The 15,612-nt window shown below is 42.9% G+C and overlaps 3 protein-coding genes and 1 long non-coding RNA gene across 5 annotated transcripts; 1 reads left to right on the top strand and 3 right to left on the bottom strand.

Annotated features, from left to right (window-relative positions):
* Nucleotides 1–2,968: 2,968 nt before the first annotated feature.
* Nucleotides 2,969–6,353, top strand: LOC142544934 (uncharacterized). 2 transcript variants are annotated; one of them, XR_012820146.1, is made up of 3 exons: nucleotides 2,969–4,682; nucleotides 4,769–5,631; nucleotides 6,325–6,353. XR_012820146.1 is itself a non-coding variant. In XM_075651944.1 (2 exons), exons 1-2 carry the CDS (start codon nucleotides 4,134–4,136, stop codon nucleotides 4,868–4,870), a joined length of 651 nt encoding a protein of 216 aa, XP_075508059.1. In that variant the 5' UTR covers nucleotides 2,969–4,133; the 3' UTR covers nucleotides 4,871–5,809. The 2 variants fall into 2 exon arrangements, 1 of the variants encoding a protein (XP_075508059.1); XM_075651944.1 differs by lacking the exon at nucleotides 6,325–6,353 and having other exon boundaries at nucleotides 4,769–5,809.
* Nucleotides 6,354–6,583: 230 nt separating this feature from the next.
* Nucleotides 6,584–9,784, bottom strand: LOC142544265 (uncharacterized). Its single transcript, XM_075651325.1, has 4 exons — nucleotides 9,428–9,784; nucleotides 8,876–9,301; nucleotides 7,267–8,824; nucleotides 6,584–6,954 (listed from the first exon to the last, which is right to left on the bottom strand). Exons 1-4 carry the CDS (start codon nucleotides 9,782–9,784, stop codon nucleotides 6,584–6,586), a joined length of 2,712 nt encoding a protein of 903 aa, XP_075507440.1.
* A 137-nt stretch (nucleotides 9,785–9,921) lies between these two features.
* LOC142544263 (uncharacterized) lies at nucleotides 9,922–11,571 on the bottom strand. Its single transcript, XM_075651323.1, has 3 exons — nucleotides 11,186–11,571; nucleotides 10,835–11,095; nucleotides 9,922–10,693 (listed from the first exon to the last, which is right to left on the bottom strand). The coding sequence occupies exons 1-3, from the start codon at nucleotides 11,569–11,571 to the stop codon at nucleotides 9,922–9,924; spliced, it is 1,419 nt and encodes a 472-aa protein (XP_075507438.1).
* Nucleotides 11,572–14,207: 2,636 nt separating this feature from the next.
* LOC142547306 (uncharacterized) lies at nucleotides 14,208–15,029 on the bottom strand. Its single transcript, XR_012820646.1, has 2 exons — nucleotides 14,556–15,029; nucleotides 14,208–14,405 (listed from the first exon to the last, which is right to left on the bottom strand). It is a non-coding gene; the product is annotated as an uncharacterized LOC142547306 (long non-coding RNA).
* Nucleotides 15,030–15,612: the final 583 nt, after the last annotated feature.

Genomic DNA, 15,612 nt, shown 5'->3' with positions numbered 1-15,612 from the left:
AAGTAGAAGTTTTAATTTTTTTTTAGTTTCGATGCTTGAAACTATTCTTGGGCGTCGTATGTTTATTTAACATCCATAGGATGTGTAGATTGTATACGTATGCGCATAACAGTTGGACTCCAAATCAATCCGGATTAGCGGAGATGATCTTTCTTATATCTCCCTTCGAACTAATTTATGCCTTTTTTATCGTCAAATTAGGTTCATGAACAGACTTAGATGTCCGAATTTCCAAAATCCGAAGTCCGTGCAGTGTCGCCGGTACGCAGCGGTGATGGAATGACTTGGTCGAAATAATAATGCAACATTGACAAAATCGTTTAATTAGTTATTTTTCATATTTCCTATATTTGCATGTAATTGGATTATGTCGTCTTAATTTTGGATTTTACAGATAGAGACATTTTTTTGTCAATGTTGCATTATTATTCTAGTACCTAGGCCCATTTCTTGGTTTCTTTCATATTTCAATTTATTTTTGCAAAAGTGGCAAAATTTCCAACTTCTAAAGGATAAGGACCAGTTTCTGGTCATACATCCCTTAAGTGAGGCCATAATTTCAGCTTCGTTGGAAAAAAAGAAGGGGTTTTCGGATTTCAAATATTGAAGAAGCTTGAATCCTTAGGCTATGTTTGGTAGATAGGATTAGTCCATGATAAGTTAACAATCATCATATATCCAATGTTTGGTTGGTTTTTTGATCAAATATATGGGCCCGTGAAATAAGAAAAAGCCCGCACTGTAGCTATAATTTGTTGGACAAATAATACTGATAATTTAGGTGTGATAATTTATCCCATTTATTGATTAAAGTAAATTTTACCATAATACCCTTTCTCTCTCCTTCATCACCACAAAACTGTATTTTTGTAGGAGATACTTTCAGAAACATCACCACAAACTATTGTCCTCCATTGGAGCACAATCTTCGCCTTGTAAATGTTGGATTAGCACTTATATCAGTAGGAGTCATGCTGAGTCTTGTCCTGTGGATGCTGTACACGAACCGCCCCTGAAGGGAGGAAGTGTTTGCTAAGATCTCATCAAGAATAAGAGACAGCTTCAGTGACAACAAATGAAAATGTAGTGAGAATGATGTAACATCAAGTTCAAATATCCCTTTCTCTCTCCTTCATCAAGTCCAAGATACCATCCATGTCTTCTGCGCCGATCTCTCAATTTCAATACAATCCCATGTCTTCTACGCCGATTGGGTGGAGGTGGAGGTCTCGGTGGTGGTGGTAGATTCAGAGGTGGTGGTGGTTTTGGTGGGCCGTGGTGGTGGTGGATTCGGAGGTGGTGGTGGTTTTGGTGGGGGCGGCGGTTTTGGAGGTGGTGGAGGTTTGGGTGGTGGCGGAGGAGTAGGAGGTGGAGGCGGCTTGGGTGGTGGTGGAGGTTTTGGTGGTGGCCATTAAAGGAGTTGGGAGTATTTAGGCGATGGTGGTGGACTTGGTGATGGTGGTGGTGGTTTTGGTGGGGGCGGCGGTTTTGGAGGTGGCGGAGGAGTAGGAGGTGGAGGCGGCTTTGGTGGTGGTGAAGGTTTTGGTGGTGGTCATTGAACCAAGAAAATTACAAATGAAAAAATAAATTATTAATGACAAAAATGTGAGGATGTTTTGGTCATTTTATGTTAATGTACAAAATTAATACGTAATATTAAAATCATACCAAACACCGTAAATTTTATCCCACCATGTTATTTATCAATATCTCTATTTTTTAATCCCTATATTATTAATCATTTATTTATCCTATCACACGTACCAAACGTAGCCTTAGAGTCTAGTTGGCCATTAAAGCAAGGACTATGAAGTCTGCAAGAAGACCTTGAAAGATGTTGCATTGCTAGGGGAGTTGAGGCCCAATTTTTCTGCCTAACAAACTTTACTCATCTTTCTACTTTATTTTTGGCATTTTAAATGCGGCCTTGCTAGCCAAAAAACTAGTTGTTCAACCTCTGGACGCCTTGGATTTTATTAGGTATTCTTGCACAAATCTATATTGGTTGTATGAATGAATGACAGCGGCCCTTAGGCCGACTTTGTTATGGAATCTATCTCGACTTGTGCTGTCAATTTTGTGTTTTCTTATTGATTTATGATGTGCTTGAGGTTATGTGATGTACCATTTTTAAGAGAAACTCTGCCAAATTTTTTGTAAAAGACCAAATATCATGTTTTACACAATATATTTCACAACCAACATAATCATCATCTTTTGACAATGTGTCTCCTCCTTATTTATATGATTGTAAGCCAAACCACAATCAACTTTGAACTGAATCAATCATCATCCTTATTAACATCATCACTATATCACAAAAATCTTGGAGAATATTTTCAATTAGCAATATCCAAATAAAAACATATAATCATACAATTTAATTCCCAATAAAATGCAATTTATGTTATCCATCATCATTACCCAAGTTTTAAAATTAACAAATGAACCTTGATTGGTAAGATCATCATGAGCTCCTGACTGTTAACATGGATTGGCTATATCATGTGTTCTTTTCCTCCATTTAGTGACCATTTTGAATTTTTTTGATATCTTCAGTACTTCCCTTTGGTGTGATGGAGTGTACTTATCCTCCTCACTGTACAAAAGAACGATGATACAAACTCGCCCTTGAACACTCTCCTCCTCGCCGTAGCACGCTCGCCCTCGAGCGCCCGACCCCGCCGCATCGCGCTCGCCCTTGAGCGCTCGCCTCCTCGCCGCAACACGCTCGCCTCCTCGCCGCAACACGCTCGCACCCGAGCGCCCGTGCCACGCTCGCCCGAGCGCCACGCTCCCCTCACCCCTGCCCAGCCGTTCGCTTCCTCGCCTAGCCCCGTGCCACGCTCGCCTAAGAGCCCCGAGTACCCCGCTCGCCACGCTCGCCCAGCCCCGTGCCACGCTCGCCCGAACACCCCGAGCGCCTTGCTCGCCATGCTCGCCTCGCCCCTGCCCAGCCGCTCGCTTCCTCGCCTAGCCCCGTGCCACGCTCGCCCGAGCACCCTGACAGCCACGCTCGCCCGGCGCGCCCCCGCCCCGCACGAGCGTGCATCACACTTGTGCTCGTCACCGGCTCATCCTTGCGGTTTTTTGAGTATTCTTTCACGTCTCTTCCGGGTCAGTGCTCTCCTTTTTCTGTTTGATTATCCATAACACTTATGTCTTCTTTCGATTCCGAGTCTAGTTCCTCGAGTGGTTCCGAGAGGTCTAGCGGGTCTAGTGAATCTAGTGAATCTAGCCAGAGTAGGATTTCCCTAGTTGATCCTGAGTTCACTCTTGATTCCCATGAGGAGGAAGTCGTCACCCACAATCGTCCTGATAAGGAAGTTCGTCACGTGACCCAACAAATGAACATATCTGAAGCAGACAACTTATGGTACGGTCATTTGTCATCCCACATCCTCCTGGTAGCGAGTCAAAACTTAGAACTTTGTGGTACATTCCTCCCTCCCACCAGATCATCATTCCTACCTCTAAGGACCGACCTTACTTAGCCCCTAAGGGCTGCTACACCTTCTTTCAGCACCACCTTGATGCTAGTCTTCGTTTTCCCTTGTGCGATTTCTTCCAAGAATTGAGCAAGTACTATTAGGTGCATCTATGTCTGCTCACTCCCAATGGTCTTCGCTTGATAAGCTGTTTCGCTGTGCTATTCCGGGCCCTAGACCTCTCTTTGAATTGCACCACTTTCTCTTATTTCTTAGTTCTGTCCAGATCAAAAGAAGGACCCTTTTATGTGACTTCTCGGTCTAACCATAAGCTTTTCGAGGGGGCTCCCAGTCATGTCAAGGATTGGAAAAAATAATTCTTCTTCATCTAGCCACCCGAAGAATTGACTTGTTATACCGATTGGTACCCCACTTTTTCCAAGCCTGAACTTTCCAAGGGTCATAAGAAGGATAAGGAGTATCTGGAGATAATGAGTGTGCTAAGAGATCGATGCTTTAGCATTCCCCAACTTCTATCTGAAGATCTCTTGTGCCATGCCGGGTTAAGTCTCGCGAAAATTAAACTGAAGGAGAACGCCGGTAGATATTCTCATCTCTTCACCCTTTCTGTCTCTCTTTCGCTTACTGTGCTTTTTGACGATATTCTCATTCGGTTCATTGTTTTTATTTGCTGGTGCTAGAATCATGAATGTCGCATTGCTTCGCGAGATTGCGAAAAAGAAAGCAGGGAGTTCATCTTCTGCCCCCCAGAAGTCAGTCGTTCCAGCAGTCACGACGGGCACAAAGGGAGATTGTAATGCTGCTGAGAAGAAGAAAACAGGTTCTTGCTCCACCACTGCGAAGAGACTTGCTAGCTCCCCTACTGCTGCGAAGAAGAAGGCAAGCTCCTCCTCCTCCGCCCCAAAGCGAGCCTCCTCTCCACCTCCTCCGCCTGGTAAGAAGAAGGCGTCCATTGATCCTAGCCCGTCAGTCCCACCGCATGGTAAGCGCAAGATTTCTGAGATCTCAGTCGTATCGGTCTCTTCTCCAGAAGGGTCCGGGTCAGATGAGGAGCCTCCCCCTGAATCGGGGGTACATCATTTATACACCTCGGATTCGGCCATCGTGGGGCGGGGTCCGACTCACCTGGCTCACAAGATAATGTATCAGCTTCCTTCCGACGCGGATGCAGCGTTCATGAATTCACTGGGGTGGTTTGAACTCACTCGCCGGACATGCAGCAGCATCACTGAGGTATATTTCTCCTTCTAGTCTCTAGATTGATGTCCAATACATGTATGATTTTCTTGTCATCTTTTCACTCTTGTCTATTTATTCAGGGCATGATGTACATAGGGGAGTTGGTTGAGCGTGCTAACGCCACTCGATCTACTGCCTCCCAATACTTACGCGAGGGCAAGGCTCTACGGGAACAGCTTTAGGTTACTATTGACGAGATGAAGGTGACACATGCTAAGGTGCTCCAAGCTCGAGATGATGAGCTTCTGAAAGAGAAACAGGAGCACCAGCGGCGGACAGAGGACCACGCGAAGGAGAGCCAGAGGCTGAAGGAAGAGTTAAAGAATGCTCGAGCTGAAGCAACACAAATCCGTAGGGACCTCAAGGACGCTAAAGCTCAACACGCTTCCGAAGCCTCTACATTCAAGGAAGAATTCCTCAAGTTTGAGGAGTTCAACGATATCTGCGCTCCTAAAGCTTGTCATTTTCTGGAGGTAGGTTTTGAGGGTGCAGTCGACCTCTTCAAGGCTCAGGGCTATCCTCCGTCAGGCACCCCTACTGACTTCATCGACATTGAGACTTTCGTAGCGAGTCTCCCCCCCCCCCCCCCCCCCCGATTCTTAGACCGAGCTCCTTTACTTTTGTTTTTTTATTTCTGCAGACATTGTATGCCTTCGGGCCATATTCTGTTATTTTCTGCCATGCTTTACTTTCCGTAGTATTATGCAACTTTTGTGATGTTTACATTTGGTTATTTCCTTTTGCGCACTTTTGGCATGTACGAACACGCTTTCTGTCGTATTGAGTATTTTGTGTTTGCATTCACTGCTTCTTTTGAATTTATCTCTGATGCCTTTAAACCACTAGGGTGAATAAAATCGACAGGGTACGAACTCCTCTGCTAGGTGATACCTTAGCAAGAAATTGAAAATTCAACACCCCCACCCTCTAACTCCTCTGCTAGGTGATGCCTTAGCAGGAAAATTTAAATTCAACATCGCCACCCTCTAACTCCTCTGCTAGGTGATAGAAAATTTAATTTTTCTCCTGCGCTCTGCTCCTCTACTAGGCGATGCCTTAGTAGGAAAATTTAATTTTTCTCCTGCACTCTGCTCTTCTACTAGGCACAGCCTTAGTAGGAAAATTAAATTTCTCCCCGCCCCAACTCTGCTCCTTCTACTAGGCACAGCCTATGTAGGAAAATAAAATTTTCTCTCCGTCCTAACTCTGCTCCTCTACTAGGCACAGCCTAAGTAGGAAAATAAAATTTTTTCTCTTCTTCCAAACTCTGCTCCTCTACTAGGCGATGCCTTAGTAGGAAAATAAAATTTCTCCCCACCCCAACTCTGCTCCTCTACTAGGCACAACCTAAGTAGGAAAATTTTAATTTTTAACCTGCACGCTGCTCCTCTACTAGTAGATGCCTTAGTAGGAAAATAGAAATTTTTTCTCTTCTTCCAAACTCTGCTCCTCTACTAGGCGATGCTTTAGTAGGAAAATAAAATTTCTTCCCGCCCCAACTCTGCTCCTCTACTAGGCACAGCCTAAGTAGGAAAATAAAATTTTCTCTCCGTCCTAACTCTGCTCCTCTACTAGGCACAGCCTAAGTAGGAAAATAAAATTTTTTCTCTTCTTCCAAACTATGCTCCTCTACTAGGTGATGCCTTAGTAGGAAAATAAAATTTTCTCTCAGCCCTAACTCTGCTCTTCTACTAGGCACAACCTAAGTAGGAAAATAAAATTTTTTCTCTTGCACGCTGCTCTTCTATTAGCCGATGCCTTAGTAGGAATATTATAATTTTTATCACCCTCACATACAACAAACAATATTATGAACCGAAAAGAAGAACTTGATTTTATTGAACTCCAACGGATTACATAGGAACATTCAGAAAACAAAATAATCTACAATAGAATCAAGAATAATACTTCCTAAGGTGATAAGCATTACAAGGCCTCTTCAAAGCCTTGCCTTGCGCATTCTCTAAGTAATAGGCTCCAGAGCTCAGCCTCTCGATCACTTTGAAGGGATCTTCCCACTTTGGATTCAACTTTCCTCTCTGCTCTTCTTGCACCTTCCTCAAGACCAAGTCACCTACCTGGAAGTTTCTCTGAATGACTCTCCGATTATACGACTGTACAATGCGGTTCTTGTAAGCTTCCATGTGAATGCTGGCAGCCTCTCTCTTTTCTTCCAAAAGATCAAGGTCAGTAGCGCGTCTCACATCATTTTCCTCGTCATAAAGCACTACCCTTGCCGATTCCAACTCAATCTCAGCCGGGAGCACTGCCTCATTACCGTAGACCAAACTGAAAGGAGTTTCTTTGGTTCCTTCCCTCGGAGTGGTTCGGTATGCCCATAAGACACTTGACAGCTCATCCACCCAATTGCCCTTAGCTTTGCCAAGTCAAACCTTCAGACCCTGCACTAGCGTCCGATTAGTCACCTCCACCTTACCATTACTCTATGGGTAAGCTAAAGAGGTAAAGAATTGTTCGATCTTCATCTCTTTACACCAAGCTTGGATCTTGGCCCCTAGGAACTGTCTCCCATTATCGGATATCAGTCTCCTAGGTACTCCGTATCTGCATACTATACTCTTCCACAAGAATTTCAGGACATCATTCTCAGTGATTCTGGCCAAAGGCTCTGCTTCCACCCATTTTGAAAAATAATCAACTGCTATCAATAGGAACTTCTTCTGAGCATGAGCTATAGGAAAATGCCCCACATTATCCATCCCCCACTGGTCAAAAGGACAGGCAGCCGTGACAGCCCTCATCATCGCGGCCGGCAGGTGATGCAACCGGGCATGACATTGACAACTATCACAAGACATCACTAACTCTTGAGCATCATGCAGCACTGAGGGCCAAGAATAACCCGCGAGCAACACCTTCCTTGCCAACGCATAAGCTCCTAAATGATTTCCACAACATCCCTCGTGAACTTCTCGGAGTACATAATCAGCCTCTTGATAACTCAAGCACCGAAGAAGCGGCCCTGCAAAAGACGTTCTGAACAACACTTCTCCGATTATCACATAGTGTGAACATTTTATCTTCAACTTACGAGCTTCCCTACAGTCAACAGGAAGTTTTCCCTCCTTCAAGTAATCAGTTATAGCGGTTCTCCAATCCTCTTCTTCTTTCTCAACTGTAGGTGAACTCGTGTGAGGTGCGAGTTCGATTTGAAAGACCACATCTCTAGTCTTCCAAGTTCCCATTGTCCCAGCCATTTTGGCTAGAGTGTCTGCATTCTCATTCTCTTTTCTGGGAATTTGCTCAAACGTGATCTCGGTGAATTTTTCTCTAATTCTGTTCATCTCTTGAGCATACTCAATAAGCTTTTCATCTTTCACATCATACAATCCCTTCATTTGCTGCACTACCAACTGTGAATCAGAAAAAACATGTACTCGAGTAGCTCCCACATTTCTGGCTGCTTGAAGTCCTGCCAACACAGCCTCATATTCTGCCTTATTATTGGATGCTCGAAAATCCAAACCAACCGCTAACTTCACTTCCTCCCCAGCTGGCGAAATCAATACTGCCCCCACTCCACTTCCATCTCTAGAAGACGAACCATCAACATACACTTTCCAAGGGTCTTCATTTTCATGATGTACGGTCTCAGTTAGAAAGTCGGCTAATGCTTGTGCTTTAATAGCTGTTCTCGGCTCATACTGGATGTCATACTCTCCTAGCTCAGTAGTCCACTTAATCTTAGGATTCTGTCCAAATGGACTGTTGGTGAGCACCACAATTGGATGAGACAGGAAGTAGGGTCTCAAACGTCTTGCCGTCATCACTAAGGCCAAAGCCAAATTTTCCAATCTGGAGTACCTTATCTCTGCCCCCTTGAGGGCATATGAAACATAATAGACTGGCTGTTGAGTCGATCCCTCCAGCTTGACAAGGACCGAACTCACAGCTTCCTCGGTGGCAGATAAATATACCCACAAAGGCTCACCTGCTGCCGGTTTGGCTGGAACAGGCAGCTCAGCAAGGTACTTCTTCAATTCTCCAAAAGCTTTCTCGCAGTCTGGATCCCATTCAAATTTTTTCGCCTTCCGTAAGGTCCTGAAGAACGGTAATCTTCTATGAGCAGACCTCGAGATAAACCTTGCCAGCGCTGCGATCCTCCCTGTCAACTTCTGCACATCATTCGGTCATCGGGGAGAAACCATGTCCTGGATAGCTCGGACCTTCTCAGGGTTAGCCTCAATCCCTCTCTCCGTCACCATATAACCAAAAAACTTCTCACTTCTCACCCCAAAGATACACTTTTGAGGATTCAACTTCAGCCCATAGGACCCGAGGGTGGAAAAGGTTTCCACCAGATCAGGTATAAGTTGGGTCGAATCCCTCGACTTCACCATGATGTCATCCACATACACTTCAACATTCCTCCCCACTTGCTTGGAAAAAACTATATCCATCAATCGTTGGTACGTGGCTCCAGCATTTTTGAGTCCGAAGGGTATGACCACATAGCAGAAAGTTTCTTCAGAGGTAATGAAACTCACTTTATTTTGATCCTCCACAGCCAAGGGGATTTGGTGGTACCCCTGATAAGCGTCCAACATGCACAAATATTGGTGTCCAGCTGTGGAGTCCACCAATTGATCTATCTGGGGCAAAGGATAACAATCTTTAGGACATGCCTTGTTGAGATCTCTGAAGTCCACTCACATCCTCCATTTCCCTGAAATCTTCGGAACAAGGACAACAGTCGAGAGCCAAGTAGGAAATTGTACCTCTCGAATATGCCCAGCCTTGAGCAACTCTCCCACCTCCTTCTTTAGAACTCTATACTTCTCGGGCTCTAAATGTCTCTTTTTTTGCTTTACAGGGGAAGCATTCGGCAAGATGTTCAACCGATGCTCCGCCACATCCGAGGTCGTCCCGGTGAGCTCTTGAGCTGACCAAGCAAACATGCTGAGATTGGTCTGTAAGCAAGTAATGAGTTCCTCCCTGACCTTTGGGTCAAGATCAGGGGCTATTCTGAGCGCCTTCTTATCGGACCCCAATGCCACGATCTCCGGCTCTTCATCCACCACCTCCTGAACCTCCCTCACTACTACAGGCAACCCGCTTCGCCCCCTTCTAATCATATTGACCTCCACACACGCCCTCTTCCCCTCTTCTTTCACTATTCCTTCATAACATCGTCGCGCAACTTTCCGGTCTCCACATAAGACTCCCACCTCTTTCCCTGCAGGAAATTTCAACTTCTGATGATACGTGGAAGCTACGGCTTTGAAATCCTTAAGGCTGGCCGTCCCAAGATTCCATTATATGACGAGGGGGTATCCACCACGGTAAATGTTATCATCTTTGTTACCCGCCGAGAGTCACGTCCCAAAGATAGGGGAAGAGTGATCTGACCCAGCGGCGGAATGGCATGGCTTGCGAACCCATATAGAGGAGTGGAGACTGGATCAAACTCGAATCTTTCCACATTCATCTGATCCAACGTGCTCTTAAACAATATATTTACTGAGCTCCCATTATCAATGAAAATCCTTGCCACATCGTAGTTGGCAATGGTGGCCGTCACCACCAAAGCATCGTTATGAGGGGCCACGATGCCTCGAAGGTCCTCCGGCCCGAAGCTGATGACAGGATCTTGGGGTAAGTCTGCACCCCTAGATATCTCAAAATTCTCCAACATCCTCCCGTGCACTTTCCGGGCTCGCCCAGAGTCTCCATCAGTAGCACCTCCTGAGATCATGTGAATCATTCCTCTCGTGGAGTGATTATTTTCTTCTGCTCTCCTCCTCGGCTCGACAGGTTCCTGAGGAGCATCCTGACCCCGCTTCTCCCTTCTCGGCTCTCCGACCCTCCGATTGATCCAAGGAGGACCTCGACTCCGTCTAAGAGACGGGTGAGGTTTTGGTCGGTCCCCGGATGAGGATCCCTCTCGTCTGTCCACCGGAGGCATCCTAACTCCGCCCTCCGCTCTCTGCGACTTCTCCCACCTTCCCTCCGGCTCCCTCACCTCCATCACTTTATCACGGTTCCTATTCAGAGGAACATGTGACGAGAATTGTCCTCTACTTCTAGTTCTGTCCTCCTCTCTTTCCCCCGCACCCCTCTTCCTTCCCCCTTTCTCCGCTCCCTCAACCCTACTTCCTCCGGGCTGGTTCTCCATCCTTCTATACGGTTGGGCATCTTCAAAGTTTACATATTTCTCAGCTCGAGCCAATAGATCATCGTAGCTCGACGGAGGCTTCTTGACCAGCGACTTAAAAAACTCCCCTCCTCTCAGGCCTTGGGTGAAAGCACTTATCATGATGTCCGGGGTGGCCGCTGGTATCTCCACCGCTGCATTGTTAAAAGGCTGGACAAATTCTCGCAATGTTTCAGCCTCTTGCTGTTTTATCACAAACAGGCTCAAATAATTTTTCTGATGTCTCTTGCTGCTGGTGAACCAGTGCAAGAAAGCAACTAAAAAGTCCTCAAAAGAACATATGGAGTTAGACTGCAAGGTGTTAAACGACTGCTAGGCTGACCTCACCAACGTGCCCAAAAACACCAGGCATTTCACTCCATATGTATACTGATGCAACAGAGTTGCATTCTCAAATCTCCCCAAATGCTCTTCTGGGTCGATATGTCCATCGTATTCTCCAATGTTTGGTTGTCGGAAACTCGGGGGAAGTCCTTCTTCCAGAATGGCCAATGAAAAAGGACTTCTTCTCTTAGGGGTCGGTGTTCGGCTTCCCACCTGCTGCCTCAGCATCCGTATTTCCTTCCACATCTCTCCCATCTCCGCATTCCCTTCGCTTGGGAGGGGCTGTGTTTCTTCCATCCTGCTCTGCTGTCCCTCAACATTTTCCTCTCGCTCCTGGCGAGTGGCCTGCTCCTCAACGAACATAGATTCTTGGTTCTTTTTCATGGCTTCATCCACTGTCTGAGTGATGAATTGGCCCAGCTGCTCTAGGGTCAAGTTCCTCACATTCTCATTGGGACGGGGTTGCTTGACCCTGATCTCTTGAAGAGGTTGTTCAGTTGTGGTATCTTGACGAGGTTGTTCCTGTCTCGCCTCAGCATGAGAATGTTCGGGTTCCCTCTGAGGACGCGATGATACTGAGGTAGCTCTTCTACTCCCTCTCTTCTCTACCATCTCTACGTCTCAACTCAAATGTTTCCCACAGAAGGCGCCAAGTGATACTCACGGAAAATTTAGGGTCCGATTCCAGCAAGTATCACTAATAAAGACGCAGGGTTTTGAAATTATCCTGAGCCTGAAATCACGAAGAAGACCGTTAGAAGGGGGCCAGGAGGGTATCCTGGCGTAGCTCCTCCGACGCTCAAGTTAGTGACTGAGGATATATGAGGGGAGCAGCTAAGGGTGCTGCTGAAAACAATATAGTGAATGAATCAACTGAACGCTCAAACCTGGTATTTATAGGAGAATACATGGGCCATTGGTGGGCCTGTCTTCCATTTGGGCTGAGGAGGTGCCAAGGGTAGTGGGCCTATCCATGGAGTATCATATGTAAAGATTAATTTTGGATTAAACAAAAATATTGAGATTATGAATCTCAAAAAAAAAAAATTCATTTATTTATCAAAATATTATAAGTGTTTTTATATATTAATGCTTTCTTTGGTTGGAATTTAAGAACTTAATTATGTGTAGGTAAATTGACATTTTTTGTGTTAATTTTAGAAAACTGATTCGCATAATATGTTAGCCTTTTTCCATATCTTATGAGAGGAACAAACAAATTTAAGGGCCCATTTTAAAACGAGTGATTTAATTTGCATCAAAAGGGGAACATCATTGGTCCTTTTTTAGAATAATAATTATGGGTTTCGTCAATCTAACAAAGATAATCTTTTATATATATTTAGTGTTATGATGTACTCGTTACATGTTTGTATAATATTTGATACTTTGAAAGTCTTATTTATAATTTAAATTATCAAAATTGATTGACACCACCCTATCCCCCCTAAATAATACTAGCTACCGAGGCACACACGTTGCGTGTGTCATGAATATATGAGGCTAATATATATAATAAACTTGTATGATTTTACAAGACCATGATAGTAAAAAAAATTTTACTTGATCCATGAGAAGCAAGGGATTCCAAAGCTTAAATAAATATGTCAAACTCAATTTGTTAACTCACATGATATAAGTGTTGATCTTAAAAAATAATATTCTTTTGAAGCAATAATATCATCTAATGTGAAACAATGATAGAATTCAATGTAAAATAAGTAAACAAATAGTCAAAAAAATTGTCTAAAAAACATGAGAATATCATCGCACTAAAATTTATTGAATATCAAAACCTAAAATTTATCTTCTACATTCATCTAATAAATTGAAGGAAAAAAATCAAGTTGTAGATATCTTTAAGCATTTTATGCATAAGCTAAACCCTCTGGTCAAGCGTAATAAGAAAATATTAATTTTGTCGAATCATACCATAGTACAACATAAACATACAAAATAAATAGAACAATCTATTAAAGCATGCTATAAAAAATTGATGTGAAAGAACAAAATGTAAACTATTGGAAGGATTTCGCTAAATACATGGCAAATAAAGTAGAAATTGGCAAAGTCCTTTTATTTGCCAAAAAAACCGAAATATTGTAAGTATATGACTTGACAAAGAGGAAGAATACAAATTGTAGCAATAGTGGCAGAAAGTAAAGTTAAGACAAACAATTATAAAATTAACTTTTTTACAATTAAATCATGGTCGGAATACACATAATATGTCTTGATTAAGTAAAATAGAAATAAATAAATTAAGTAGATAGAAAAATGAAAATAATAAATTTGTAAATCCATGCTAAGGTAGAGTTTATTACTGTAATAAAAAGAATATTAAAAACCTGCGGCTTTGGCTATTGATGGACATTGTTTGTCGGATTACTGCCTCCATCATACGCGTTCTTCATGTATGCATCTTCATATTTAAATACATATGCAACAAAGTTTCAAATATGTCAGATAAGTAAAGATGCTCATTTGGCATATAAAAGTTCAGATTTTGACATCAAGCCTTATTTGCAGAGAAAGCATACCAGTATAATCGATCATCTTCTTCAAATACTCCCAGAAGATTTGAAAGATTTGAATAACAGTATATCCTATGATTTATTAAATATTTCGTAAATAATGAAGATGGAGATAAGCCAATATGTGTTTTTCAGGTATAAATTGATTTTCGAGTCATATGACCTATACAGGTGAGGCTTCACCTATACTGCTCTCTTTGCCATCTACTTTCCTGATTTATTCTAAACAAAAAAGACTTAATTCATCTTTTCTTCCTCCTATTTCTGAACATGATTATAATGCCATATATCAAATGTGCAGGGGGAGGAGCCGAGAAAGTTGATTGGTTCTACTTCTTACATTGAATGTAGTTAAAAAACACAACAAGTATTATCAAGATTAAACATTCAAGTTTCTAGTTTCTTTTATTTGTATCTTCACTCTTCCAACATGCTGCACTCATTTACCCCATTATGTTTTCCCAACAGAATGTTAAAGTAGTCCTCGATGCTGCTATCAAAGTCGTGCTCCAACCACCCAAGCAAAAGAAAAAGCAGAGTAAGGCTCAAAAGGCCTGTTCTATGTTGTGATCAGCATTAGGCACAATAAGGACAATAACCCACCATTGTTTCTCCTCCATCAACTTCATTTGCTTTTCCCTCCTCAAAGTGGGAACCGTTGTCTGCCTTCGCTTTCTCCAAGTTCTAGCAATTCGTATAGATGGCTTAAACCTAAATAGTTAAGTCATATCTAGTTACTTGCCCATTGTGTTTTGATTTGTTTTCTCTTGTTTATGTCCATTTTAATTACACGCATCTGCAATATTTCAATACATGTGAGAACTGAGAACATACAGTCAGCCATATGAATCGCAATTCCAGATTCTAGAAATAAATTAGATTGACACAAACGATTACGGCTTTAATTGATGGATCGAGACAGTCTCCAGAAATTGCAAAAGAACGCTGTCAATATTTCTAATATATTAAACCGACATTAAACGCAATTCTAATTAATGAGAAGCTAATGATTCAACCAAAAAATACATTTCCTGAATCAAATTCAACATTAAAATTTCAGTATTGAGATGCGGAACTCGGAACGAATAACAATCAGATTGGTTGAGAGGAAGATATTTGTGAACTTACTAGAGGACCCTTATGATTTCTTGGCCGGAAAATTGAATTTGAACCGGCAGACAGGAGGCTGGAGAGTCTGGAGATTGAGTGCAATGGATATGGTGTTGGGTTCGTCGAGGCCTCAACCGAGTATTTGTTGGAGGAGATCGTGGATTTGGTCCATCCCAATCCAGCATATAGAGAAGATTTGTTAAGGTAAATCAACAATATATGAAGGTGTCTTTGGAGTTCTCTGTAAATTATTCTGATTAACTACATCACTATGCCCATTTCCTGGAGTGAACTCGAATCTCTCAGGCGACAAAAGTTTGGGGCTTTTATCAATGTTCTTATTTAGAAGAATCTTGACATCATCGCCTACGGTGTGCTTGGAATCTACAACCCCGACTCTTTTCTTCCCAAGGTCCATCCAAGACTTAGAAGCTGATGCCTTGCTATTTCTAAGCTGGGCAAGAGCCCCGGGCTTCAAATACTTATTGTTTGGATTTTTCGACTTTCTTTTCTGTCTTACACTTCTGGACTGCCTTTCATTTGACGACACCTTCCCCATTGTTTGAATCTCTTACTTCTCAAGGATGATAACTCTCAAATTTAGATTATCATTCATCGAACCATTCACAACCAAAATCAGCATCACTGAAATAACCAATTACAAAGCCAATTCTGAGACCCTCTATACAACAAAACTCAGAAACGGCACCCATTTCAGCAAAATAATTTTCTTCATCACGTAGAAATCAAGCAGTCATTAATCAGCAGGAAAAAAAACTAC

This window comes from Primulina tabacum, chromosome 5 (genome assembly GCF_025594145.1).
Source record: "Primulina tabacum isolate GXHZ01 chromosome 5, ASM2559414v2, whole genome shotgun sequence".
In the NCBI taxonomy this organism is placed as follows: domain Eukaryota; kingdom Viridiplantae; phylum Streptophyta; class Magnoliopsida; order Lamiales; family Gesneriaceae; genus Primulina; species Primulina tabacum.
The sequence above is the reverse complement of the archived record's forward strand: the minus strand, read 5'-3'. Positions and strand labels throughout refer to the sequence as shown.